We start from the raw sequence: 26,178 nt of genomic DNA, 5'->3' as shown, positions 1-26,178 counted from the left end.
CGTAGACAGGGGAGAAGGCGGCATTGGTGGACAGCATTGGGTAGTTTTAAAACCCCCCTTAGTTAGCGGGCCGCGCCGAGATAGGCAAACATACGACCTTGAAGTGTGGGTTCGGCGCTAGGTTCGATGCCGGAGACCATGATGTCGGGGGAAAATGCGGCTTGTGCGATTTCGAAGATGTAGTTGATGGCGCCGGCAAGTTTGATGGCTTCTTCGTTGGTGAGGTTCTTTACGCCTCCGTCGGCGCGGATATGGATCTTGACGTAGTGGAAGGATCCATCTTTCTTTGTGAATTTGTACGTGTGGTCATTGTAACCGTTGATGTTGCGGAGAGAGGTAGGGGTGCCGCAGTCACCGAAGAGGAACATCAACGCATGGACGGATTCAGGGGCATTGACGTGGAAGTCCCAGGACATGTCTCCATCGGTGGAGGGAGCGGTTCAGGGGTAGTTATCAAAAACCCAGTCATTGTTACCCTCTTCGGTCTTGAATTCGGGACCGACGGTAGAGATTCGAATGACGACCCGAAGTAGCCTCGAGGGCCAGCTGCATTAGCATAGACGACTCGTCCTAGGATTCTTTCCCGGAAACGTGGGCAAGAGTTGTGATCAATTGAATGTCTTGAAAGAGGACCAAGCTACCTCCCTGCTTGTTGCGAACTTGGGTCAACTCGTGTCATTGCAAGGGAGAGGAGCACCCTCTGCAAGGGTCTAGAAATGAGCTTGGGAAGCGACAATCATCATTGGATAAAATGGGGATGGAGATTAAGCGTGTGTCAAGAGATTTGACGCAAATTTGACCTACGGGTGATATCGCCGGAGGAAGCAGGGGATATGCATCCCTTTTGTCCGGGTAGCATAGATAAGAAAATTTGGGGGGAGACTTCCACTTCATTCAAGTCATGTCATCAGAACTGTTACCTTTGCAGTCATGGATAATGAAGTCTGGTATCCAATTTTGTTGAAAAAGGAAGAGTGCTTCCTGGTTATGGGCAAAGATTCAGCCAATGGGGATAAGGGTCAATACTTGGCCGGCCTTGGAGAGAAATGTGACAAGGTAATTCGTGAATCCCGACTGGTGCAGCTGGTGTTCTCCCGCATCATGTCGGGCTGACCAAAACGCAGGTCAACGTCATTCAAGATGCTATGCCAATAGCATCAGCGAGGAAGAACATTGCTGGCGAGGTCCTTTGGTAAAATACAGAGTCGTGAAGCAGTTGATGGAGGGGAAAGGGGGATGAGGTCGAGGAAGCTCTTCGGAAAGGGAAATCAATTCACCGAACCCGCTACGCAGAGAAGATCATGCGCGCTGTTTTGGCCCGGGACAAAATATATTTCCCCTCTCTTCTCCCTTACGCAAAGTACGGATACAGTGGTGATTCCCGGATCAGCCCGTCTTCCATGACTCTTGCTCAGTCAGAAGCCAAATCGCGGCAAGGGTATCCCGAGAACTAAAGGATCGATTGTGATAAAGCAGGTTAGGGACTTTGGTAGGGATCTCTTAGATACAGGCAGCCTGATATCATTGAGATGAGTCCCCACACCCAGGAGCGTGATGACCAAGAGTCAAAAGTCACAACGTCAATGGGGACCCTTTATTTCGCTGATGAACCAGAGCGCTGCTACGAGACAACATTTGTCGTCGGCTTCTCAGGCCCTGCATCGCTACCTACTTTTGTTCCGCGAGAACAAGCTCACCCTCAGGGTCCTATTATCGAATGTTCTGTGTGCATTGCGTGGACCGCAGCTATCCATGGATGTCCGTACCCTCTGTCAGTGCCCAGTTCATCCTCCTACTCGACTCTGACATGACCGGCCTTGATGAACTTGGTCTTGTATTCTTCAGGGCGATCGATGGCATTTGGGCCAATTCTGAAACGGACGTCTTGAGCGGTATGATGTGCGGATCCGATGTAGAGAGAACTACCCAGGCGTCAGCCTCGAGTGGCTCTCGTTCATATAGCAGGTGGCTGAAGACCAAAAAAGGTGACTCCTCGGCGCTCAACACATTCCCTGCGCTCAGCCTTGCCACATTAGGCCGCAGTCACCGGTAGGTGTTTTCCCTTTCATCCTTTCAAAAGACCGTGACCATGTTTCTTCCCCCATATTTCCCACACTTCCCACTCAAAGTGGCTGATGGAGAGACCATTAAGATTCCGTCTGTCCGGTTGGGCACATGGACTGCCGGTATGTAATCCATTCCATTATTACGACCATTAGAAATCTGAGGCCGTGTCTAAAATTTCCGCCGGTGGAAGTGGTCGGTGTAAAGACGCCGCCTTGTCAGCCCTGAAACCTGGACATCAGCATCGAATTGTGTCCGGATCAAGTTCTCAAGAAGATGGGACTGGATGACGTTGATCGATTCCCCACACATTGGTCCTGTGCGTTCAAGGCAAGGTCGATTGTCTGGGATCATACAGCCGGTATCCTCTGCCTCCCCTTTTCAGTAATTCCTGTTGATACCGGCTGCAAATCACGCGAACCACAAGGACGTTTCGTACCAACGTGGGAAGCAATTAAAGGCTCGTGGCAGCCGGGAGAAACACGAGCTATCGGGTGCCGATATCCTGCCAAACTTGCGACTCCTCATTACCCGGGCAGAAGGTTGACGGGGACACTTTTGCTCAAGGATTCAACAGTTAAGAAAATAGCGGAGAAGAACTGCGTGGATGTCCGGCATCGTTTTCAGATCCGGGCCGGGAAGAGCAGGTGAGTTTCTCCCCTTGTTTTGTAGAGAATCCTCCTTGGCTTTATCCCGAGCGCTTTTGGTCAATCATATAAAATCTGCATTCAAGCCGTATCAAGTGTAATCCCGACGTGAGAAAGTTATCGGATGAGGACATGGGGACACTGCAACGCTCGTGAAATTCCTGGTGGGAAAGGGGGAGATGATTGATTACACTATAACCTGGGGAGTAAATCTGCTCACCAATTAAAAAGGTCCTTGAAAGATAATCAGAGCCAAAAGAGCCTTTAACAAACCGGATAGATCGAGGGAAAAGAAATATGGAAGAATTGTGACAGACCTGACTTGCTGCCATACACAAGGCTGGGGGGTTTGGTTTTCAACGTCGTAATTTTGCAACTCCGCACTCAGCCTCGCAACTTTTTATTCTTCTATTTCCATCCATCTCTGAACTTTCCAACTGTACATTCCCACGCTCTCAACAGCTACCCGCCTCACCAGATGCCCCACAAGCACAAACGGAAGCGCGACGATGATGACTCAAAGTACGTATCTCTGCCGCCTGCTTACTTACATCACGATATCTCCAGTCACTCGCTATCCTGCAATTCCTTCGAGCGATGAGTTCTTTTCAGATGGATATATCTGACACCGTCGTTGCCATAGCTTTGACCTCCCTCCCTCCTCCCGCGCAGGCACTCTCTCCGTACATCAGAAACAGGAATCAATCTTCACATCTGACCGCGACAAGAAGCGCAAACAACAAGAGAAAAAGCAAAAGAAACGAATGGGAACGGGAATGGAAGACGACACCCCCAAAGCATTCGCACGATTAATGGCCTTTCAAAAGACCGGCAAGCGCATCTCTTCAGGCCTCGACAATGGAGATAGACCGAGAAAGAAACAGAAAGCAAAGCCAAAGGGCTCAAAATCCGAGTCCACATCCAATGACGCAGAATCTCCCGATGTCCCTGACCCTGAGTCCAGCGCACCCGCACGAAACCCACATCCTACACCGACAGCACATCCACAATTAAAAATCCTTCCCGGCGAGCGCCTTTCAGACTTTTCAGCGCGCGTCGATCAAAGCTTACCGTTGAACGGCATTCCCAAACAGCAAACCCGGACCAACAACATCCCCGGTCTCGAAAAGCTGAGAGCACCACTAAGCAAAAACAACCGCCGCCTCCAACGCATCCAGCACGAATGGCGTGCCGAAGAAGCTAAGCTCCAAGCACGTCGCGAAGAAGAAGATGAAGCACTTGCAGATCAGCGCGAGGAAGATGCGCTGTTGTGGTTGAAAGCCGGCATTGACAGCCATCACCATTTTCAATCTCCCTTTACCTCTGCGGGGCCGGGCAAGAAGAGGAAGAAGATAGGGAAAAGAAAAGGTGGCGGGAAAGGGGATGTTGGCGACGCAGATCCATGGAAAGTACTTGAAAAGAAAAGGAGAGAGGAAGGAGAGTTGGCCAGGCAGAGGAATTTACAGGATGTGGTGTTGGCCCCACCTGTGCTGAAGGGGGTGAAGAACATTTTCAAGGATAAAGACTACAGTCGGAATAGAAATCATGGAGAGGATGCGAAGGGCTGGTAATAGACATTCAAACACCCATCCAAAACATCAACGATACATGGATTGACGACGTATACGAATACATGTCTTGATAGGACGGTGAGTACGAGGGCAGAGAAAGGGGGGGAGGGGTTACGTATGTCCAGAAGGCCAGACAGATACGCGAGGAAAGATCCAGGCGAAGAACAAAGACCAAGGTCCATTTCAAAGTCAAGACTCATTATTCGAAGCACAAAGCACAAAAGAACGACGACATGAAGAATAGAGAAGGAACAGGGAGCTAGAGACGCTTTTTGATCTTCATCGAGCATTGATTTGGGTGTATCGTCTATCCATATCCATCGACACCGTCTGATGATTTTCCTACAGCCGTTCCCATCCCACCGCCACCGTGCCCGTAGATCTAGATCCAGAACCTTGATCAACTTTCAAGCTCAACCCCAAGTGCCACCGCCACCACCCCTGCCCTGCCTCTTCTGCGCGCTAAGCCTCCATTCATCCTCGCCCGCGTATTTGTTATGCAATGGTTGAATTCTCTCGGCCTTCTTGCGCTTACTCAGACGATCCGTGGGCGCGACTTTGAAGAACGTCGGCGCCGCTTCAACAAGCCACTTCGGCTCAATCACCGTCGCACAATGCATGTACTCTTTCGTCGTGAGCACGAGGGTATGGTAAATGACGTGTTCGGCCGGCTTCCCAAACAACGCACTACTCGGATGCATGTAGACGGGTGTCCCTTCGATGAGTGTCTTATACCCTTCCTGAGGATCCTTGCGGGCTGAATTTCTAAAAAACCCGGAACACAAGGCCTGGCGGACCTTGATAGTGTTGCGGCCACAAGAGACGATCGGGTGCCGGTACCGGTCCATGATGGAGACGAGTTGTTGTCGAACATCACGAGCGCGGGCAATTTGTCGTTTTTGGATGAAATTTTCAAAACACCACGGATCGCTGTACCGGGACGCTTTCCAGGCGTTGTAAACATTGAGCAAAGTCAGGTGGTCACCGTGAGGATCGTGGAATTTGCTTTTCTTCTGGTCAGCTTGTTGTTGTTTCTCCTTTGGGCGGTAGAATACAGTCTGAACAGAGAGCATGGCGACGATGCTGAGCATTTCTTCCGAACAGCCCATGTCGACTGAGGCGATGAGAACTTTGGAGAGAGCCGGTTCCATGGGGAAATCGGCCATTTTTCGACCCAGGCGAGTAAGAAGACCTTCATCATCAAGAGCTGAGAGGGCATAGAGTTCTTCGAGAGCAGTCAACATGGTATTAGTGGGGGGTGGGTCCATAAAGTCAAAATGCAACAGGTCATTAATACCCATTGCTTTGAGCATGAGAATGGTATGGGAGAGGTTCTGACGCTGAATTTCGGGAATGGTGGTAGGCAGCATCTCAGAATGGTAGGCGGCTTCGGTGTATAAGCGAAAGCATTTTCCCGGTCCCGTTCTTCCTGCTCGGCCTGCTCTCTGTTTGGCTTGGGCTTGAGAGATTGGCGTCACCACCAAAGAATCCATGCCGAGTTTAGGATCGTAAGCATTCTGCTTGACAAAACCGGGATCGATCACGTAATAAATCTGATCGATCGTGATGGACGTCTCGGCAATATTGGTAGCAATGACCACTTTTCTGCTCCCGGGTGGCGCTGGTTCAAAAATTCTGCTCTGCATTTCACTGGGTAGGGCCGAATAGACAGGCAGAATAATCAACTCCGGCACACTCGGACCGAGGGCTTTCATTCTTTCGTATAGAACCTCGCAACTGGTATCAATTTCCTCTTGTCCGGTCAGGAACAATAAAATATCGCCAGGGGGTTCAGTCAGATGAATTTGCATCACGGTGGTCAATGCGGCGTCCAAATAGTCATCTTCAGGCTCTCTTGAATACATAATCTCGACCGGGAATGTTCTTCCTGGAATTGAAAAGATAGGGCACTGATTGAAGTATTCGGAAAACTTGTCTGCATCGAGAGTGGCCGAGGTGACAATAAGCTTTAAATCGGGGCGTCTCTTGAGTGTCTTTTTCAGCAAACCAAAGAGGACATCGGTAGAAATGGTTCTTTCGTGTGCTTCGTCCAGCATAATGACCGAGTATCTTTTCAGATCTGGATCGAGTAGAATCTCTCTCTCGAGCATGCCGTCGGTCATATATTTGATCTTGGTTTCTGGAGAAGTTCGATCCTCGAAACGAATGGTGTAGCCAACTTCCTTCCCAAGTTCACAACCAACTTCTTCCGACACCCGCTTTGCCACCGACATGGCGGCAACGCGACGAGGTTGTGTACAACCGATCATTCCGTGATTGGCATAACCTGCTTCAGCAAGATATTGTGTGACTTGGGTTGTTTTGCCCGAACCAGTGTCTCCAACCACAATGAGCAATTGATTTTGATCAATTGCTTCGAGTAATTGCTTTCGAAATTTAAAGACCGGAAGTGACTCTCTTTGTTGTTTGATCGTCATGGTTGTCCTTTTGCCGAAGGATTGGTCCTTGCTCTGGGTTGCTCTCTTCCATTCGGGAATAGCTTCGATTGCTCGTGATGATTGCTGTTGAGCCTGTCGAAGGTCTGCCGCAAATTTCCGCTGTTCAGGGTTGATCATAGGATCCTGCCATTGGGCATTCAGGTCAACCTTAGATGCCTCTTCTGCCGCTCTGTCGGCAGCTTCTTGTTGCTTCAATTCCCTTCTCTCCTTGGCTAATGCTGTTCCTGCTTGAGCTGCTCTATTCAAGGATCCTTCCGGCGCTTTCACAACTCGAATGGGTGATAGCTCGAGGGATTGTTTCGTTTGACCAGCGAGGAACGGCGGTTCTTCCTCTCTGACTTCGATGTCGATATCTTCTTCCTCTTCAAATTGCCCCCCCCCGGTCAAGGTGGCATTATATTCTTCGTCAATATCAGGATAATCTTGAGCAGATATTGCTCCTGAGGCAATCAGTTGTTTAATTTCCCATCTTTCCGGAGACGTCATTCTCTTCTTGTTCTTGTTCGATTTCGAATTGTAGTCATCTTCAATAACGGGCACGGTGCTGCCTAGGTTTCCGTAGCGATCATTCGAGGACAAGCCGTTCAACCGTTCCATGTTGGCGCCCGAGGCAATTCGTCGGGAGGGCACTAAATCCTGACCAGAGACCTGGTCAACTTCTTTCATTGAAAGGCTGACTTTGTTGTCTTCCATTTTGATCACTTTGACTTTGACAAGTTGTCCTCGAGACAGGAGATCCGAGGGATGGTTGACTCTTGCGCCTTCTTGAACAGCCGAGACATGAATCAGACCACTGACATTGCCTCTGACCCCTCGAAGACTGGCAAATGCACCAAAATCTTTGATCCCATTAATTATGGCGTCATAAACTTTGTAAAGAACAGGAGATTCGTCAACTTCTTGCCGAGGAGGTCTTCGAAAGCCATCGTCATCGTCATAGTCGCGTCGCCTGCTCGTATGATGACCGTTCCGCCTGTCGCCGTGTCTCTCTCTGTAACCATTTGGTCGACTGTCATACTCGTCATCTCGAAATCGGCGTGGCCTCTTCTCTTCCTGCGGGCTGGGACTCCGAGACCAGTACTTTTGTCTAGGCTTCCTGCCTCTTGGATAATCGTCACGATCCGGACTTCGACTTCTCTTCCTACGTTGACTGGTTCCATTGGTCCCATTTTTGGCTTTGCCGGCAAGACCCTCCAGGAGTGCAAATGTATCGGCGTCATCGGACGGCCGACTCTCGTCAATAGTTTTTTGTCCCACCATGTCATCCTCGTAGTCATCCCAATTTTGTTCACGATCCGGAACTGCTAATCCTTTGAAAACTTGCGCCTTGCGTCCGACAGCATCCAACTCATCCAAGTCTGAATTCCCATTTGGTGTAGGTTGTTTCCGACTCTTGTATTTGGGATGCATGGTCACGATTAATCGATCGATACTCTCGACCAGACTGTTGGGGAACTCTGCCCCCATGGCCACCATGGCGTCCTTGAACTCGGATAGTTGGCCTCCACATTTTTCATGTTGATCGATCACAAATTCGGCAAGCGTTTTGTCGTTGATACCAAGATGGTTCTGTAATTCGGAGGTGACTTTGGAAACGAGGGACAGGAGTTCGAGGGAAGTAAAGTCGTCCATGACCAGAGTCAGGGCCCTGGAAAGGTGTACAGTTTGTGGACGGACTTGGTCCAGCCAGTTGAAGACATGTAGTTGAAAGTTGGAAGTTCGAGATCGCCGGGGTTGGGATTTCGGGGCAGTGGCAAAGATGCACCAAATCAGACTCCAAGGTTTTGATCCGCTGCCGATTTATATATCTTGGCAAGGTCGAGCCTTCATATCTACTCTACCAGGGTAAAAGTCATTTTGGCATTCACTCCTATCCATCATGGGAAACATTCGAGCAAGATCAAGCGATGTCTCAGTCATAAGGATCCGAATGGTGTGTACATCATTTCTGTACAATTGCCATGCAAGACCCTCCTCTATCTTTATTGGTACATGGGATCCTCTTTATCATAGAGTACACCGGTACTATTTCTCTTCTCTCGGCACCATGAGAGTACAAAACGCTGACAGCCACAGTCAACTTGGATGACCATGACTCCGCCGACGAAGAAACAGTCGATTATGTTAGTGAAGAAGCCGAAGATGCCGAAAGAGAAGGATATGATACAAGAAAGCCAGGCCATTTTCTGAATCGCTGGATGGTGCGCGGCAATAAGACCCAATCGTTCGCGAGATGGCTGCTGCCAATCCCGAAGCCGGAGGTGCAGATAAAGTGGTGACCGAACGGTAAACATACCCCAAACCAGTGGTGGAGATGTCATTTCAGATCATCGGGACCAAAATCTTGCTCGTCCATACGGTCAAATATCAACTGGATAATCCTCGCCAGTGGAATGGTTGTATTGCACGATTCTATGCCTTCGACACCAAGAGGCAGGTCTCGATCTGCTACCAATGACGATGCAAGGATGAATGGACTTGACCACAGTAGACGGCATTATACCGCACTCACATGAGTATTTTATGCATGTGTCGTGACGGCGTTTGCTGAAGATTGGGGTTCTTCAAATTCAAGATCTGAAGAACCACGAGTCCAGTCCACCGGAAGTGCTGGATGTTGTGAAAAGTCATTATGAGTCTTGGTTGCTTCTGGAGTGTTTCCGTGAGCCGGCAGTCTTGGAAGCGGCATTTTATACTTGTATGATAACACTCGTTGTCGAAGTTCTGGGTTGGCCGAAAATTCTAAGAGGCACGTATTAATCCGCTTTTCCGTTAGCTCTTTGGCGTACATGGCCATGTCTCTATCCTTGAAGGTAGAAACAAACCGGTAGCTGAGCCAGAGGAACACTATCAAAGATTTGTGGAGTTCCTCTAGACTTTCCAGATATGCTCGATCTCCCGAGACCGGCTGCTCGAGTATTTCGAGTGGGATGGCTGGGATGTCGACAATCGAGACCTGTCGGTGATTCTCCAAGCATTCGGCTAGAGCTCTTACCACTCGTTTTGCTGTTGCCGATGTGGAGCTCATGGGAACAGCAGTGAATAAAATCCTCTGATGGGTGGTCAGGCCACGGACCGGTTCAATGATTTCGGCCACTCGACTTTGGTCGTCGATGCTGCACATTTTGAATCGATGATGCAATTCAGCCTCCTTGGAAAGACGCTTCAAAAGGTATTCGAAAGGAATTCCTTTGGGTAGCCTGATTGATATATCTTCCAGGTAATCGCCCGGGGGTAATAGACCCGCCACTTTTATTGGTGGATCTTCGGCATTCATCGCATTGGTGATGGTGGGTAAGTCCTCATCGTTGAGGGTGGTGACGAGGCCGACACTGGCTGATGAGGACTCGTCGGACTTCCCGGAATTATTCATGGCTTCATGTGAGCTTCGATACCGACCGGCTCGACCACCAATCTGCTTGATTTGAGACACGGTGAGCTGTTCCATTCGAGATCCGTTGAATCTGTACACGCTATGGAAGATGATTCGTTTCACGCTCCTGCCCAATTGTTAGCCTGGATGATTTGCACGGAAGGGACGTCACACACAAATTTAGCCCCATCCCAATCGCATCGCTGGCAACCAAAAAATCATAATCGTTGTTTGGGTCATTGAACAAGGCAGCTTGTCGAGCGCGGGTCTCAGGAGGTAGGCTACCATAAACAATAGCACATCGACGGCCGGTATCCACCTCAATTTGTTTTTTCATGGCATGGATATTCATAACAGAGAAGGTGACAATACAGTCCCCCTTCCGCAGGCTCTTGAGATCTCCTTTCAGGCTTTTGGTCATGACTTTTAGCGGATTCAATCGCTTGTATTCATGGACATGTAGGGTGTCACCCGTGGACGCGGTCAATTCCCGAATCAGTGGAAGAACTCTGGGCTCTCCACACAGATGAAGTTCTCTGGCATTCGCTCCTAGAAACGCCCGAGTCCAAGCCCATCCGCGCTCTCGTGAAGTGATCATTTGTATTTCGTCGATAACACCAACCTCAACGGAGCGTGACGTATCCACCATTTCCACCGTTGATGCAGACATCAAGACATTGGGATTGTCATCAAGTCTGACGTCGTCACCAGTTACTAGATCGCATGAAACACCCTTGGCTTTGAATCTGGAGAAGACTTCATGGGCCAATAATCTCAAAGGGCCGGCGTAAAACCCGTTACCACTCTCTTCCAATCGTTTCAATGCGTTGTAGGTTTTGCCTGAATTTGTTGGACCGATATGAAGATGAATATCCCTCTGAAGCTGACGAGCACCAGAGTACCATTCCGTCGGAAACCGCATGTCCGCGATCGGTGATGTTTTCCCCGGACTTTCTTCGGTCTTCTTCTGAAGAACATGATCGATGAAGCCAAAATGTAAAGCTTTTTGGAGATCTTGTCGCCAATTGGGAGACACAAATGATCTTCCAATCTCGGATGCTATGCTTCGTCCCCAGGCGCTTTTGGAAGTATCCTTGAACCTCAAAATTTCTTCCAGGCTTTCCTTAAACGACTTGAAATATATTTGGTCGGGATCAAGGGCATCCAGTTGGTTCGGCGTAGGATCTGTGGAGGCTGGAATGGACGCCAGTCGAATTTTCAATTCGTCCAGAGCCTTTCGAACCCGATTCAGGACAATGTCAGAAGAAAGAGTGGCAGATTTCGAGGCACCCCGCGAGTTCGCCCTCGTCGATCTAGAATTCGGGGCGCTTTTCGTTCGACGCGAGGTCTCGGAGATTTTTCGGCGCGACGGCTGGGTCGTCCTATAGTCATTGCGTCCATGGGGATATTGCTTTGAAGGCGCAGTAACCAGGGCTCGAAAGGAACAGAGAAGGCATTGTCCTCGTCGGGTCCACAAAGAGAACATGCCCCGTTGAATGCTGATGGAGGCCAAGCAGAGGGAAATAATTGGAACGAAAGGTCAATTCAAATCAGTTGATACACTCATGTAGGAAAACGCCGACCCGAAAATGTTGACGGGGTGGATGAATGCATTTATCTCAGAACTGCGATCTGGAAAAATAGGTAATTTCGCTGGTTGGTAAACTTGGAGAACTCGTCTCCAACCAATAGCTTTCTGAGCGCCTGAGGAGCTGGCCTGTGCCCACTGCAACCGTTGCCTTCAGAGACAGAACCCTGGAACTCAGCGTGACCTCTACATATTGAAGACACATTCCGGCTTGCAGAATGCGAAATAGAGCTCAAAATGAGCCTGCTCCAACGGTAGATAAGCAGTTCGATGTCCAGGGTTTAATTGTCGGTACGAGGCTGGTGTCGCGAGACTGTCACGGGTCCTGTTACAGCGCCAGTGGCACACCGAGTCTTTACTCGACTAGCATAGGTTGCATCCCACTGCTTCTCTCCGTCCAACAATCCAATTTTGGACAACAAACATCCAAGCACCACTCTAGAAACTGCTTGACCTCTCTGCACAATCTCGAACTCGACTCCGAAATTTCCAAAACATCTCATGAGCATGTGAGCATCAGTCACTCCCTTCATTAGCCGCGGCCGCCATGGCAACATCCATCATCGACATACAGCGAAGTATCATCATCGACACGATCCGGAAAATCAGTGGACGAGACTGGAAGGTTTTAATATTGGATGAAAAGAGTAGACGGCTGGTGTACAATGTTACAAAAGAAGATGACATACTGAACGTCAACATCACCAACATTGAGCAGATTGAGGATCGCAGGCAGACACAGGCAGACACAGATGCAATCTACCTCCTGTCTCCGTTACCACACATCGTGGAATGTCTGAAGGCGGACCTGAGTCGGAAGAGATACCGTCAGGCCCACCTTATCTGGACGTCGCAATTGCCACGCCCTCTCGGAGAAGAACTGTTTCGATCAGAATCTCGGGCACGCCAAATCGTCGAATCTCGCGCTCTAAACGCCGAGTATTTCCCTCGGGAATCGAATCTAATTTTGTTTCGGGAACCATGGAGTTTTCATGTTCTCTTCCATCCGGCTTGTGACCCGTTGGTCAAGAGCCACCTAGATGATTTGACTCAGAAGATCGTGTCGATTTGTGTCTCGCTCGGAGAGTACCCGTTGATCAGGTTTTACAAGCCCCGAGAACACCAAAGACACGCAGCCGACGTTCTATGCTATCATCTGGCAAGCTTCGTACAATCCGCGCTGGACAACTATGCCCGAGACGAACGAAACGACTTCCCTCCGCAGAATCAAACAAATCGGCCCCGAGCGGTTCTGGTGATTACCGATAGGTCAATGGATTTGATGTCACCTTTTGTCCACGAACTCACATATCAAGCGATGGCAATGGATTTGCTACCTATCAGGGATGATGAAGACAAAATTACCTATCGGAACGTCATCAGAAGAGGTCAACCAGATCAGGAAGAAAAAGATGTCGAGATCGGTGAGAAAGACCATCTCTGGGTCGGTCACCGTCATATGCACATGAAAGATCTTTTGGTACAACTGAGCGAAGAATTCAAAAAATTTCAGGCAAAGAATCCTCAGTTTGCTGATAACAGTGATGGACAACCTGCCAGCATCAACACGATCAAAGATATGTTGGCGGGTCTCCCTGAGTTTCAGGAAGGCAAAGAAGCTTTCTCCTTGCACATTGACATGGCTGAAAAGTGTGCCAAAATATTTGCAGACCACAAACTTCTGGATGTCGTATCTGTCGAGCAGTCTCTGGCTACAGGATGGGATGAGGACAACAAAAAGCCCAAAAATCTCGCGGATCAACTTGCCAGACTTCTTGATGATGACAGTGTGATACATGAGGATCGTGTCAGATTATTGATATTGTACATTTTGTACCGGAATGGTATTCTCCGTGGCGACATCGAGAAACTGCGATGTCATGGTCAATTGTCGCCCATGGATGGGGAAATAATATACAACCTGATCACGTTGGGTGCAAGGATTGAAAAACCGCTAAAAGACAATACACCGATTCCTCCTCCTTTATTCACACCCCGAATGAGAGAAAACACCAACTCTGAGGAAGTTAGTTTATCTAGATTCGAACCGGCATTGAGATATTTGCTTGAAGAGCAATGCCAAGGGACTCTGGATTCGAACGTATTCCCACCCGTCAAACCTCATTTAAACGATCCCAACAGTCAGATGGGTCTCTCACAGACATCTCTGAGAAATACGGGAAAGCCTACTTGGGCACAAACCCGATCTCAGTCCAACAAGCCTCGCCAGCGTATCATCGTTTTCATGGCCGGCGGTGCCACTTATTCCGAGGCCCGAGCTTGTTATGATGTGTCACGGATGGCTGGAAAGGAAATATTTCTGGCCACCACTCATATGATCACTCCCAAGAACTTCTTGCGACAGGTGAGCCTTCTCAGTGCTGGTCGAAGGCAGCTCGACCTACCAACTGACAGAGCACAACCCAAACTACCTGCGTGGATGTCGGAACCTCCTCCACAAGGCCAGCAACCGAGGCCTCAAGCTCCTCCAAATGGGAGACCACCTGATTCGATGAGACCCCCGACAGAGGCCATGCAAAAGATGAATATTGGTGGAAGGCCAGAAAATGGAGTTCGTCCAGGAGTTGGTACCGCTACCCCTCCGATGAGAACTTCACAGCCGTCTTCATCCCCTTATCAAAACCCATCAGCAGCTGATAGTCACGGGAAGTTGAAGAAGGAGAAGAAACACCTTGGTTTGTTCAAGAAGCATTAGTATATGCTTTTCGACAAGTCAGCGTAGCTTCAGGGAGATGTGTACATGAGGGCCTTGAAGTCGGATCACAGGCTTATTCCGTACATATACTTGGGGTCAGCCATTTGGACCCAGGTATTTCTCCAAATCTGGTCCGTAAAACGATTGTCGCAATTTCTCGGTTCTTTTCTTGGTTTCCATTTCCTGAATTCTGACCTGTTTGGCATTGAGTTTTACAATTTTATCCTCTTTCTTCGCCGGGACATTCTTCTTCCTCTTCGTCGCATGTTTGTCATCGTCTTCACCGGTTTCTCTAAGCCCTACAGTATCGTGCTTTTCCTTGGCTTTGATGGGTATTCTGATTCCTTCCTGCCTGGCGCCTAATCCTTTCCTGCTGTTTGGATCCCATCCGTAGGTTGTTAGATATTTGACACCCACATGGTTTCGGTCCAAATGTGACGGCGGATGTGAGTGCTCGAGACAGACTTGATGTGCTATGGAGGACTCGTGGCTGTTGATTGCAACTTTATCATTTGTAGACGAGATGGGCTGCTTGCAGACCGCGCATGTTTCTGCTCCGATTTCAATGGATTTCTCTTCCGAATCAATTTTGCTACGCTTCGCCGCCTCTTCAGTTTCTTTGGGGAGAACGATCGACAGATAGTGAGAGCCAGCGTTGGTCGACGTGGGTGCGGTGGTTGTTGAGGTGGAGGATTCGGCAGAAGCAGGTACAAAAGCGATTCGCTTATGTTTGATACCTGCACCAAATACTCGTTGGCCTTCTACTGGCAAAAAGTAGTCTTCACCCGTGTCCACCATTTTGTGTGCGATGTTTTGCAAAAAAGATGTGGCTCTGAAAATAAATGCACGAAGGGGCCGGAGGTGGCGTCATTTTCGTCCAAGGTTTCCAGGCACCCACCGACTATGATAGGCCGAAACAACTTGGGGAATAATTTATATTATTTGGGGCGGAATTCCAGACCACCAATTCTTCTTGTCGCCTCGCGCAGAGCGCCTTGCACAGAGCACGAAATGCCCATTCCTGCACTGGCGGAGGTCTTCAACAGAGGCCTCTCAAATATTCCCTACCTCTGGCCCATTGCCCAAGTTACAGCCGTCATTGGTGTGGTCGCCTTACTGAAACTCTATTTTGGCGGAGCAAAATGTCGTTCCGAACGAGTCATGCATGGAAAGGTGGTGATGGTGACAGTATGTCTCCCCTGTCGATGTGAGACTTAATTCTAACGGTCCCTCCCAGGGAGGTACATCAGGAATAGGTGCCGCCGTTGTGCAAGAATTGGCCTCGAGAGGAGCCCAAATTATTCTCCTATCCCATCATGCTCCTTCTGATCCTTTCCTCATCGATTACATTGAAGATGTACGAACCATTACGAACAACGAACTGATTTATGCCGAACAAGTCGACCTCTCTTCCCTACATTCGATACGATTGTTCGCGACAAAATGGGTGGACAATGCACCTCCGCGAAGATTGGACATGATTATCCTCTGCGCAAATGTGATGACACCTTATTTCGGTACGAGTCAAAAGACAATGGATGGATTAGAAGCAGAATGGGCGATCAATTATCTGAGTAATTTCCATCTGCTGAGCATTTTGTCGCCGGCCATTCGGGCTCAACCCCCGGATCGAGATGTGAGGATCTTGTTCAGCACGTGCAGTAGCTATATTGGAGGCAAGTTGGAATTGAAGGATACCGAATCTGCTGCAAAGTCTGGTAGTACTTCTTATGCCCGAAGCAAGCTAGCAATCATGACTTTTGCTTATGCTTTTCAAAATCACCTCGACGCTTACAAAAGACCCGACAAGCAACTGAACAACGCTCGAGCATTGATCGTTGATCCCGGTTTCTGCCGTACTCCGGGCACCCGACGCTGGTTAACTGGAGGCTTGATATGGGGACTCTTCCTATATTTGATCACATATCCCTTGTGGTGGCTTATCCTCAAATCTCCACTGCAAGGCGCTCAGAGCTACCTTCTCGCCGCGATGGATGCCGAATACGGACGAGGCGCTGGTGGTAAATTGATCAAAGAGTGCAGCGAGCGCCAGCCTTTGAGGCCTGAAGTACAGAATGAAGAAATAGCGAAGAAACTCTGGGAGTTCAGTGAGAAGCAAATACAGCAACTGGAGAAAGAAGGCGCCGTCAAACGAGCTCTGGCTAAGAAAGAAGCAGAAAGGAAGAAGAATAATGAAGGACCAGCTACAGAAGGGAGCGGCGTTTCCTCTAGAGGAGAGAAGAAACTTACGCCAGGATCGAGGAGAAGTCGCAAACCAAAAATGAAATCCAACATGAACGACGTATCGTGAAAAATACCCACAAAATACGAAGCTATTCATCCAAGCTTGACCTCATCTCGAATCCTTGGCTTCAATGCGGCGAGAACCAATCATCGCGACACGTTACATTGCTTACCAAAGAGAAAACGGTCAAAGATTCCAACCGCGCCTTAATAGTCTTTGACTTGGAGCAATCAAAGTCGCCCAAGTTTTGGATGCCTGAATCAGCCATCTTGGCAAAGTTATCGCTGGTTCTGACATCCCGATATGGGAAGACAAGACGATAAAGTCAGCAAATATGCGCTCATTCTGGATTGACTTTCAGTATATGTGTCTCGTTATACGAGATGATGGCATCGAAGCAGCCTGGGACTGGTTCTTGGCCAGTCCACCCTTCCTCGGGACAAGTCAAACCGTAGCCGCATACACATAACGAAGGTGACAAATCGTGGTCGTTGCCTGACAGGCAGCATTCTTTTTTCATGATGATGGATAGAAGGGATCGAAGATAAAAAGGAAAGATTGAGAACACTGTCGCTTGAGAACAAACACCTACCACGACCACCACAACCAGACGACAAGCGAAGAAGGATCTCTTCCAATCCTGCACAATGGCTTCCCGACCAGAATCAATTTCTGGTGGATGTGTCTGCGGCTCCATCAGATACAAAATTGTGTTTCCTGAGGAAGCATCATGGCCCGCTAATGTATGAGGATATCTCTCTTGCGGAATACCAGTTTTGACGATTATCAGGCAGCGACATGTCAATGCTCTACTTGTCGCAAGTGGACAGGGGCATTGATCTCGCATGATCTACTGATTCACCCATCTCAGTTTGTTGACGACATCACCAAATCACCAACCTACAAGGAATATAAATCCAGTCAAGAAGCAACACGATCTTTTTGCTCCCAGTGCGGAAGTGGTCTCACCTGGCGCATCGATTCAGTGGACGATATGTTGGTCATCATGACAGGCACCATTGATGAGGAATTCTTGATTGGCAAGAAGGTTGAAGGTACCGAAGAGGAGACTGACCTGGGAATCAAATTTGAAAGACACGGCGGTTTGGCCAAAGATCTCTGCACTCCCCATATGGGCAACTTGTTCTGGAACAATGTGATTCCCGGGATAACTGACCACGATGTCGGAGGAACCAAATTCCCGCAATCTTTCCCGCAAGAATGATGGGGATATACCGTTGCAATGCAGATTTCGATCCAGCCATACCGACCCTCTCTCACCACATCCCCATCTCGATGAAATTTTCTGTGTCCAGCGAAATCTCACAAAATCTGGTCTCAATTCTCGGGATAAACTCCGTCACTTTCATATCGGGCTTTCCTTCCCTTTTTATCCAATCATGAATTCTCGAAACCCAATCCCATCGACCCGTTGTCAGCGAGAGCTTCCGGGCCTGCGGTCATGATTCCGCTCTCCGCAGTGGATGGCGGAATGATGTGCCCTGAAATCGTCCCCCCCCCCCCCCCCCCCCACAGAGTCAAAACCCCCGCATACATTCCAGGGGGACAACATCAGTTTATCCATATAATATTCCATGACCTTGAACATCTCCCACCGTTTCTTCTTTTGTGATATTCTTCTGTCATTCAGTTGCTAGCCACGACTTACTCGGATCTCAAGTTACCATGATCGACAGGGCTTTTACACGGCTTCTGGGCTATGCCCAAGACTCTCCGATTTCATTCCTCGCTTACCTCGCCGCAGCCTCGGCTCTTGTATATCTACTAATAACAGAGCTACAGAGAGCACGAGCTCGAATTCCCGGATTCGATGGACCCTCTGGCCTTCCTATAATCGGCAACATCCATCAAATTCGTGTCAATGCCGCGGAGCAGTATCGACTCTGGTCCAAGAAGTATGGAAGCGTCTATCAAATCATGCTAGGCAACGTACCCGTTATTGTGGTCAACGGCTCCAAAGCGGCAAGAGAAATCTTCGGCGCCAATTCTCAAGCCCTGGCTTCAAGACCCGAGTTCTACACCTTCCACAAAGTCGTCAGCTCCACCGCGGGAACTACAATAGGAACATCACCTTTTAGCGAGAGCCTGAAGCGCCGAAGGAAGGGCGCGGCAAGCGCGTTAAACAAGCCCAGCGTGGCCACTTATATTCCACACATTGACGTCGAGACGCGGGATTTCTTAAACGAGTTTTTGATTTATGGCCAAGGGGGTCGAAGACCCGTGGACCCCATGCCCATGATCCAACGACTTTCACTCTCCCTTGCTTTGACATTAAACTGGGGTACGCGCATGGCGTCGCAGAACGACGAACTCTTCGGCGAAATCACTCACGTCGAGGAAGAAGTGTCGAAATTCCGCTCCACGACAGGGAACCTGCAAGACTACATCCCTTTATTGCGTCTGAACCCATTCAACTTCGGCAACGCAAGGGCCCGCGAAATGCGCCACCGGCGCGACGTGTACTTGAAGAAACTGAACGACGACCTCGACCAGCGCATGACGCTCGGCACACATCGGCCTTGTATCCAAGCGAACGTGATTCAGGATAAAGAAGCGAAGCTCAACGCCGAGGAACTCACCTCGATTTCGCTCACTATGCTCTCCGGTGGCCTCGACACGCTCACGACCCTCGTCGCTTGGTCCATGGCCCTGCTTGCACAGCACCCGGAAATCCAAGACAAGGCCCTCCGCGAAATCCGCGCCGTGTACCCGGCCGACCAGATCCTGTGCGACCCGAATGACGATCAATCGATTCCGTACATTGTCGCGCTCGTCCGCGAGTTGCTGCGTTATTACACGGTTCTTCGCCTCTCATTGCCTCGCGCCACGGTCAAAGATATCGTTTACAACGGCCACAGGATCCCGAGTGGGAGCGTGGTGTTCCTCAACGCCTGGGCCTGTAACATGGATCCAGAAGTGTGGAGTGATCCCGAAGTTTTCAGGCCCGAGCGCTGGCTCGAGACGCCTGATGCGCCGCTGTTCACGTACGGCTTGGGATATCGAATGTGCGCGGGCAGCTTGCTGGCGAATCGCGAGATGTACACTATTTACCTGAGGCTGCTGAGCGCGTTTGAGATGCGTGATGTGCATGCTGAAGGGGGTGGGGCAATGAACACACATCCAGTCAAGGGCGTGGAGGATCCGACGCAGCTTGTGTCCGTGCCGAAACGGTATAGACTGAGGCTGGTGCCGAGGGATGAGATGGGGTTGAGGAAGGCATTGGATGAGTACGTGGATGAAGAGAAGCATTAAGGCTGACTTTGCCTTTTTGCTGGATTGTGGTTTGAAGTTCGTACCCTTTGTGGATTAGAGAAATCCTTTGAAGCGAACCAAGGCAAAAGCACCAGTATTCATCTGATGGACGCATATAAGGGCCCGCAAGGGGCATTGATGTCTTGCTTACTGACTTGCTTCCGTATCTATCCATCTATTTGGCGGCAAGAATTTCTATTTCCGTCTATACCCATCCAGTGGTGTCTCTATCTCAAAAGCCGATGGTACCCTGGTCTATACCATTCCTGATATTCTGCCCCGATGCATGGTGGTTTATTCCCACGTGCCTCGAAATTCTATGCAATTTTCCGAAATTCTCCATGATCTTGTCTATATTCGGTCTATTTCACAGTTGGACGGACAGTGCCATTCTGCTCGATAGAATTGGTTCGAACTCTTTTCAGGCCTTCCTCCGCAAGTTTCCTCACCGTCTTACGTCCTTCATAGATATCCTTGGTTTCCTGCAAGATACTATCCCAGGTCTCGAAGGTGGTGAAGGGAATACCCTCCCTTTCGCACCAGGTGACGAGATCCTGGCCGGCGCGGGCGAAGAGGAGATCCGTCTCTCGCGCAGCGCTCAAGTCGCTGACTCCGTCTCCAGCGTACAGGAGCGTGGGTCTCTCGCTTTCAGGCATTTTGACGATGGTGTCTGCGTACGGTCGGATGGTCAGGCTCTTGTCATGTCCGAACTCTGAGTTGTCGCGGAACTTGATGGTCCAGCCGTCCGCTTTGTCGAGCGAATTGCCTGGAGCACGCAGTTGGGTTTCATTGGCCACGATCTCAATGTCCGACATTAGGTCTTCGCCCAGCAGGTGATTGAGCAGCGTTTCTATGACCGGGACCATGCCGCTGGAGAGTACAATGACGGGGACGTCGTTGGCGCGGGCCCAAACCATGAAGTCGCGGAAATGAGGGTCGAGGGAGATGTTTTCACGCAAGATCTCGAGGATGCGAGGGAAAGGCATCTTCCATGAATCCAGCATCTTCTGGAATGTGTTGCGGAAGGTATCGGTGCCGTCGATTACAGCATGGAAGAGTTGGCGTCGCTCGGCTTTTCCCATACCATAGTTGTCCGTGATGAAGTCGTTGGTGTCCTGCAGAGTGATTGTGCCGTCAAAGTCGGTGAAGAAGATCACTTTGGGCTTCGCGTTCAGGGTCTCCGGGAAAGGCATCTTGGAGACTGAGGGACGGAGAAGGATCAACTTGGGGAGAGCAGATGCGAAGGAAGACAGCCGATGTCGAGATCAAGAACAGCAAACTCTATAGTCACTATTAGAAGGAACTTGGAGGAGAGAATATCGGACCCAGAATCGTGGGGGCCTCGAGGGCGCTTTTTGTGTTCATCCCAATGCCCAGAGACCCATCGACCCGGTCAATGTTCTCAGAATTTTTTGGGAAGCCTCCAGCATGCATCCTCCCATCCAATGACGTCGATGGCTGGATTGCCGATGCGTACCCAGCGACTCGCCAGACCTTCTTCAAAGAACTATAACAAGCTCTTATTGGTATCTTCGAGACTTTGTTGGTGGATTGGATTCTGCGTGGTGGCAGACACGTCTTCCCAGCGAAAGCCAACACGACCAACTGCTGCTCGCGATGCAGCAAGCTCCCTTGCGACTTTCTCAAACACTATGGTCCGCATTTCGAGCAGCAAAACCCCTCCACAAGTCTCTTCCACGGCCCCATCAATTTCCTTCTCTGGTTCCGTCCTCTCCGCAAATATGGACTCGTCAAAGGCCACAAATAGCCTTTCAAGCTCGGTTTTATAGTGAGAGCAAGTCGGAGATAGATCGAAAAGCAGAGGATGCCGAAAGCCGTATAGAAGAGAGCCTGGAAGCTCATCCCGAGGCAGCTGCGCAAGCCAAACAACCCAAGGATCCTCAAGATGGGACGACTGTCCATACCATCCCCGAAGCCTCTTCCGTTTTTCATTCATCCAGAATAGAAGAAAACAAGAACCCGTGGTCAGAAATACCTCATGACAAACCTCTACCCTCCGACTCTTCCTCTCGCTACTCCAATCTCCGGAACCGATTTACAGATTTCATGGACAACTTTCAAACGCATATCTTCACTGCGTCTCGGCGATTGAATGATCTGACCGGTTATTCAGGGATTGAAGCGTTGAAAAATGAGATCGAACATCAAGAGTCTATTGTTCAAGAGTCTCGTCGGGCCGTCAAGGATGCCCGGAACAAATACACAGAAGCAATAGCCACGCGGAGCACCACCCAGCGCGAAGTCAACGACCTCCTCCATAGGAAACATACCTGGACGCCCACTGACCTCGAACGCTTTACCAGCTTGTATCGATCCGATCATGCTAACGAGCAAGCTGAAGCCGCGGCACAGAGGGAGGTAGCAGACGCAGAAGCCAGATACGAAGAGGCATCGACCAAACTAGCCAAGGCGATTCTAGCACGCTATCACGAGGAACAAATCTGGAGTGACAAGATCCGTCAGATGTCAACATGGGGCACATGGGGCCTCATGGGCATCAACGTACTTCTGTTTGTCATATTCCAGATCGCAATTGAGCCCTGGCGACGGAAACGACTGGTGAAGGGCTTCGAGGAGAAGGTCGAGCTGGCGTTGAAGGAACGAGACGAAGATCGAATGGCTGCAAGTACGGTACAGCCGAATCAAAGCACGGCGGCTGCAGCAATGTCCACGGGAGAGAAAGTCGGGGCCGTGGCAGACAATATCGTGGGACAAATTGTCGACGCGGTCTCAGGGACGACGACATCTGACGATACTCCTCCAGGAGCACCATCATCTATCCCCCCGCAAGCCATCATCGGAACTGCAGCTGAAAATATGGCGGCCAAAGAACTCGCAGCGGAAGAAATGGGCCGGGGGTCTCCCGACATACCCATACTACCGTCCGACTCCTCACACCGCTGGACATCCCCTTCTTCCGCATTAGCGTGGTATGAAGACGCCTTGGGAGCACTGTTTAGCGGCGAGCAAAAGATCCTCGTCAGTCAGCGCGAGTTGACCACCATTGCCATGGAAGGCGTCGCAGGCGGCATGGCATTGATGGGACTATTGTTCGTGCTTCTGCGTCCCCGGTGATTTGCTTTTAATTTATAGGTATAGAAATGGTGAGATGGGAACGAGAGACGTATATGTAAGGCCAAACAACGAAAGGGGTTGCGAAGTGTACGATATCAGAACAATTCCAAGACTCTCCCTGCCTTCTTAGTGTATGACTTGCATAACGCTGGCGATTGCCACTTGAGAAGGGCCAAAATAACAAACCAGAAATTTCTCGTTGTACAACATACAAAGTGTTCTTCAACGATTGCTCGTAAAGTGGAGGATCTCTTCAATGCCCATCAAGTGTCTGCTGTACTGGAAAGGTGACCAATGCAACCCTTCAGATGAAGTGCTCTTGTCAGCTACTGTGAGAAATCAAAGGATCGAACCGAGAGCATTGAGGAAGAATTTGCAGAATTCTTTAGTTTGGGGTTTATTTTCTTCTTTCTTCTCTTTCGGCCTCTCTTCACCCCTCTGGCGACTTGAAACGAGAAAACTCGAATGATGATACCGTTCCCGAGCTTTGTTCTCTAATATGTACAAAGACTCAGCTGAGTTTGAAGCTTGACTTGTGCCTTGTCTTGCCCCAGCCTTTTCTTCCCCCCTCAGCCAACGCGCTGCGTCGCGCCAAACTTGATCTGAAAGATATAAACACGCCTGCTCCTACTCTAACCAATGACCAACTTGTCTTCTTCAGGGAAGTCATAGGCGGGGACCTCGAGGTTCAGAGGAGCAGGACCCTTCCTGACACGGCCGGAGATGTCGTAGTGCGAGCCATGGCACGGGCAGAACCAACCGCCAAAATCACCTGCTTCTCCGATAGGGACACAACCCAGATGTGTGCACACGCCCAACATTACAAGCCACTCGGGTTTCTTGACTCGGTCGGAGTCGGTTTGAGGGTCGCGGAGAGTTTCAATTCTAGGAAAGAGACGTGTTAGCTCTGAACGGTGTATTTCAAGTCCTCAACGATGGGGAAGGAGATGTTTGGAAGCTTGGGCATGGTCTAGAATAATTCGACGGTAGCAGGACGTACTTTACTGCTTCGGCCTCCTTAATCTCGTCTTCCGTTCTGTGTCGGATAAAAACAGGCTTTCCTCGCCATTTGATAATGACGTTTTTGCCCTCGGGAATAGCAGCGAGATCGATTTCAACTTTGGCTTGGGCTAACACATCGGCTGAGGCAGACATGTTAACCAGGAAGTCTGTCCACCAAAGGCATCTTGTCAGCCATCACTTTCCAGAATAAAGCTGGGGAACGTAATCTTGTAGCTTGTCTCTTGCATACCATGAACAGTGTTCTTCGCACCAGCGGCAGCCAACAGACCCATCGTCCCGGCCATGAAATATTGGAAAGTTCGGTTCGTGATCTCGGAGTTGGGGGATTCATATGCCTTAAAGCTCGGGATTTTGGTGGTATCGTACTTGGGTCTACCGAAGGGACTTGCGAAGCTCGAGCTGGCAACTCCACCGGATGCTAGCCGTCGTTGAGAGCTCGAAGATGACGTGGTGGCGGACACCACGGACAGACGGGAAGAAGGGGTTGTGGAGGTAGGCAGAGTGTGTCGGGTCCAGCCGCGCATGGCAGAGCCCGCGGAAGCAGGTGCTGGACGCATCTTGAGGACTGGTGAGGAGAGAGAGGCCGTCGTCAAGGAGGTGGAAGCTTGAAGATGAAGATTCTCAATGCTATTGATGCAAGTGCAATTGAAAGGTCCAGGACACGTCGCCAAGAAAAGTTGCTTTGTCTCGACGGTGATTGGTTGGGAGCTCCTGATGACCACTGCACTGTTGTCTACCTTACAGGAGTTCCATCTATTGTCACAGAAATACTCTTGAACGGGGGTTGCCGGGAATTCAGGTTGTCTTGATGAAGATACACTTCGTGATTCAAGTCGTGGATACTCAAAACTCATGAGAACAACTTGCCATAACCCATCCTACCGCAGATACGCCCTCCCTGCGCGAATGCCTCATGGATTGGATACCCTGACCAAACGCCAGACCATGCCAGCTCCGTTTTTCTGCATTGAACTCAAACCCTGTGCGTCTACATCTCAACCACTCATATCAATATCTCGGATTGGATCAGGACGACTATGAGTCCGCGAGTGAGCCGATCGATGAGCAATGGATCCTCCAGACATTGTTCTGTGTGAACCATTGACTCGGCCAACGCCATTTGGCTGTTGGTTCTTCATCATTGTCTGGATAGAAACTGAACCATTGTCGCCGTTCACACCGTTCGCTGATGCCGATGACGCCGCCTTAGCTGCAGCCTCTTGAGCCTTTTCTTCTTTGAACTGTCGGTATGTTTTGGTTTTGGGTACCGTGTCGGAGAGAAACTCAAGATTGTCATTTCTGGAAATTGCCGTGGCTGGGAAATGGTCAGAAATCCCCATATAACTCTCCTTGCGTCGACTCACCAACATCCTTATACGCGATATTTCTGCGAGGCTTTCGTTCTGATTTGACAACATTGTGCGCTTGTTCAGTCAGATACCGAATGAATATCTCCTTAAAAGGATTCAGCACTCTCCGTCGCGAAAAATGAAGCCAAGAGACCTACCGTGGCGACAGATATCGCAAACGCAGCCGTGTTAGAGCATTGAGCAATATCATCGTCCATGGCGATTATTTTCTTCACCCGCGCCACTGAATGGGTCAGTAATGGACTGGGGAGGACGGTTCCGTGATGACTAACATGGAAGAGCAGATGAGCCGGTAATCTCTTCGGGTGGCTCAATGGGAGCATTATTGTAAGGCATGGTGTTGACCAGTCTTGAAATTGGCAGATTTGATCGCACTCAAGTAGTCGTGAACGACTTTAACCCGACCCCAGGAGCGAAGAAGTCGTGGTTAATTATCAAACGAGGGGTCGGACCCTCAGATTGAGCCCTCAGGACTTCCCTCAAGAAGGAATGTCGCGTTCAAGGTGCAGTTGTGACGCCGAAAGAAGGTAATTACTGCGTCAGAGTTTGGAATGAACCGTGTTTCTCGATCATCAGAGCTCTCGAGGTTGAATTATGCTCGTAGAATCAAGTTGAGAACGTAATTTCTCAGAGAAAAGTCGCGTCAAGGAGCATATGTCACATTCTGGGCACGTCCGAAAGCGGAAAAGTGATAGTTGGAGGCCAACTCCCGTTGCCTTTAGGACGACATGACAATCACCACCGCCTACGGAG

General features: G+C 49.8%; 13 protein-coding genes across 13 annotated transcripts; 6 read left to right on the top strand and 7 right to left on the bottom strand.

The window, feature by feature from the left end:
• Positions 1-62: 62 nt before the first annotated feature.
• Z518_03118 (uncharacterized protein) lies at positions 63-416 on the bottom strand (the record flags this gene model as incomplete). The annotated part of the gene is made up of 1 exon (XM_013420144.1): positions 63-416. The coding sequence occupies one exon, from the start codon at positions 414-416 to the stop codon at positions 63-65; it is 354 nt and encodes a 117-aa protein (XP_013275598.1).
• Positions 417-3,189: 2,773 nt separating this feature from the next.
• Z518_03117 (uncharacterized protein) lies at positions 3,190-4,282 on the top strand (the record flags this gene model as incomplete). Its single annotated transcript, XM_013420143.1, has 2 exons — positions 3,190-3,233; positions 3,355-4,282. 2 exons carry the CDS (start codon positions 3,190-3,192, stop codon positions 4,280-4,282), a joined length of 972 nt encoding a protein of 323 aa, XP_013275597.1.
• Positions 4,283-4,695: 413 nt separating this feature from the next.
• Z518_03116 (uncharacterized protein) lies at positions 4,696-8,373 on the bottom strand (the record flags this gene model as incomplete). Its single annotated transcript, XM_013420142.1, has 1 exon — positions 4,696-8,373. The coding sequence occupies one exon, from the start codon at positions 8,371-8,373 to the stop codon at positions 4,696-4,698; it is 3,678 nt and encodes a 1,225-aa protein (XP_013275596.1).
• Positions 8,374-9,262: 889 nt separating this feature from the next.
• Positions 9,263-11,600, bottom strand: Z518_03115 (uncharacterized protein; the record flags this gene model as incomplete). Its single annotated transcript, XM_013420141.1, has 2 exons — positions 9,263-10,241; positions 10,291-11,600. The coding sequence occupies 2 exons, from the start codon at positions 11,598-11,600 to the stop codon at positions 9,263-9,265; spliced, it is 2,289 nt and encodes a 762-aa protein (XP_013275595.1).
• Positions 11,601-12,249: 649 nt separating this feature from the next.
• Positions 12,250-14,418, top strand: Z518_03114 (uncharacterized protein; the record flags this gene model as incomplete). The annotated part of the gene is made up of 1 exon (XM_013420140.1): positions 12,250-14,418. The coding sequence occupies one exon, from the start codon at positions 12,250-12,252 to the stop codon at positions 14,416-14,418; it is 2,169 nt and encodes a 722-aa protein (XP_013275594.1).
• A 96-nt stretch (positions 14,419-14,514) lies between these two features.
• Z518_03113 (uncharacterized protein) lies at positions 14,515-15,216 on the bottom strand (the record flags this gene model as incomplete). The annotated part of the gene is made up of 1 exon (XM_013420139.1): positions 14,515-15,216. The coding sequence occupies one exon, from the start codon at positions 15,214-15,216 to the stop codon at positions 14,515-14,517; it is 702 nt and encodes a 233-aa protein (XP_013275593.1).
• A 213-nt stretch (positions 15,217-15,429) lies between these two features.
• Positions 15,430-16,729, top strand: Z518_03112 (uncharacterized protein; the record flags this gene model as incomplete). The annotated part of the gene is made up of 2 exons (XM_013420138.1): positions 15,430-15,606; positions 15,656-16,729. 2 exons carry the CDS (start codon positions 15,430-15,432, stop codon positions 16,727-16,729), a joined length of 1,251 nt encoding a protein of 416 aa, XP_013275592.1.
• A 581-nt stretch (positions 16,730-17,310) lies between these two features.
• On the top strand, positions 17,311-17,888 carry Z518_03111 (uncharacterized protein; the record flags this gene model as incomplete). The annotated part of the gene is made up of 2 exons (XM_013420137.1): positions 17,311-17,406; positions 17,454-17,888. The coding sequence occupies 2 exons, from the start codon at positions 17,311-17,313 to the stop codon at positions 17,886-17,888; spliced, it is 531 nt and encodes a 176-aa protein (XP_013275591.1).
• A 461-nt stretch (positions 17,889-18,349) lies between these two features.
• Positions 18,350-19,936, top strand: Z518_03110 (uncharacterized protein; the record flags this gene model as incomplete). The annotated part of the gene is made up of 1 exon (XM_013420136.1): positions 18,350-19,936. The coding sequence occupies one exon, from the start codon at positions 18,350-18,352 to the stop codon at positions 19,934-19,936; it is 1,587 nt and encodes a 528-aa protein (XP_013275590.1).
• Positions 19,937-20,298: 362 nt separating this feature from the next.
• Positions 20,299-21,129, bottom strand: Z518_03109 (uncharacterized protein; the record flags this gene model as incomplete). Its single annotated transcript, XM_013420135.1, has 1 exon — positions 20,299-21,129. The coding sequence occupies one exon, from the start codon at positions 21,127-21,129 to the stop codon at positions 20,299-20,301; it is 831 nt and encodes a 276-aa protein (XP_013275589.1).
• A 424-nt stretch (positions 21,130-21,553) lies between these two features.
• Positions 21,554-23,032, top strand: Z518_03108 (uncharacterized protein; the record flags this gene model as incomplete). Its single annotated transcript, XM_013420134.1, has 1 exon — positions 21,554-23,032. The coding sequence occupies one exon, from the start codon at positions 21,554-21,556 to the stop codon at positions 23,030-23,032; it is 1,479 nt and encodes a 492-aa protein (XP_013275588.1).
• A 632-nt stretch (positions 23,033-23,664) lies between these two features.
• Positions 23,665-24,612, bottom strand: Z518_03107 (cytochrome b-c1 complex subunit Rieske, mitochondrial; the record flags this gene model as incomplete). Its single annotated transcript, XM_013420133.1, has 3 exons — positions 23,665-23,917; positions 24,033-24,201; positions 24,285-24,612. 3 exons carry the CDS (start codon positions 24,610-24,612, stop codon positions 23,665-23,667), a joined length of 750 nt encoding a protein of 249 aa, XP_013275587.1.
• A 438-nt stretch (positions 24,613-25,050) lies between these two features.
• Z518_03106 (uncharacterized protein) lies at positions 25,051-25,761 on the bottom strand (the record flags this gene model as incomplete). The annotated part of the gene is made up of 4 exons (XM_013420132.1): positions 25,051-25,370; positions 25,420-25,510; positions 25,563-25,648; positions 25,698-25,761. The coding sequence occupies 4 exons, from the start codon at positions 25,759-25,761 to the stop codon at positions 25,051-25,053; spliced, it is 561 nt and encodes a 186-aa protein (XP_013275586.1).
• Positions 25,762-26,178: the final 417 nt, after the last annotated feature.

The sequence above is a fragment of the Rhinocladiella mackenziei genome (assembly GCF_000835555.1).
Source record: "Rhinocladiella mackenziei CBS 650.93 unplaced genomic scaffold supercont1.2, whole genome shotgun sequence".
NCBI classification, from domain to species: domain Eukaryota; kingdom Fungi; phylum Ascomycota; class Eurotiomycetes; order Chaetothyriales; family Herpotrichiellaceae; genus Rhinocladiella; species Rhinocladiella mackenziei.
The sequence above is the reverse complement of the archived record's forward strand: the minus strand, read 5'-3'. Positions and strand labels throughout refer to the sequence as shown.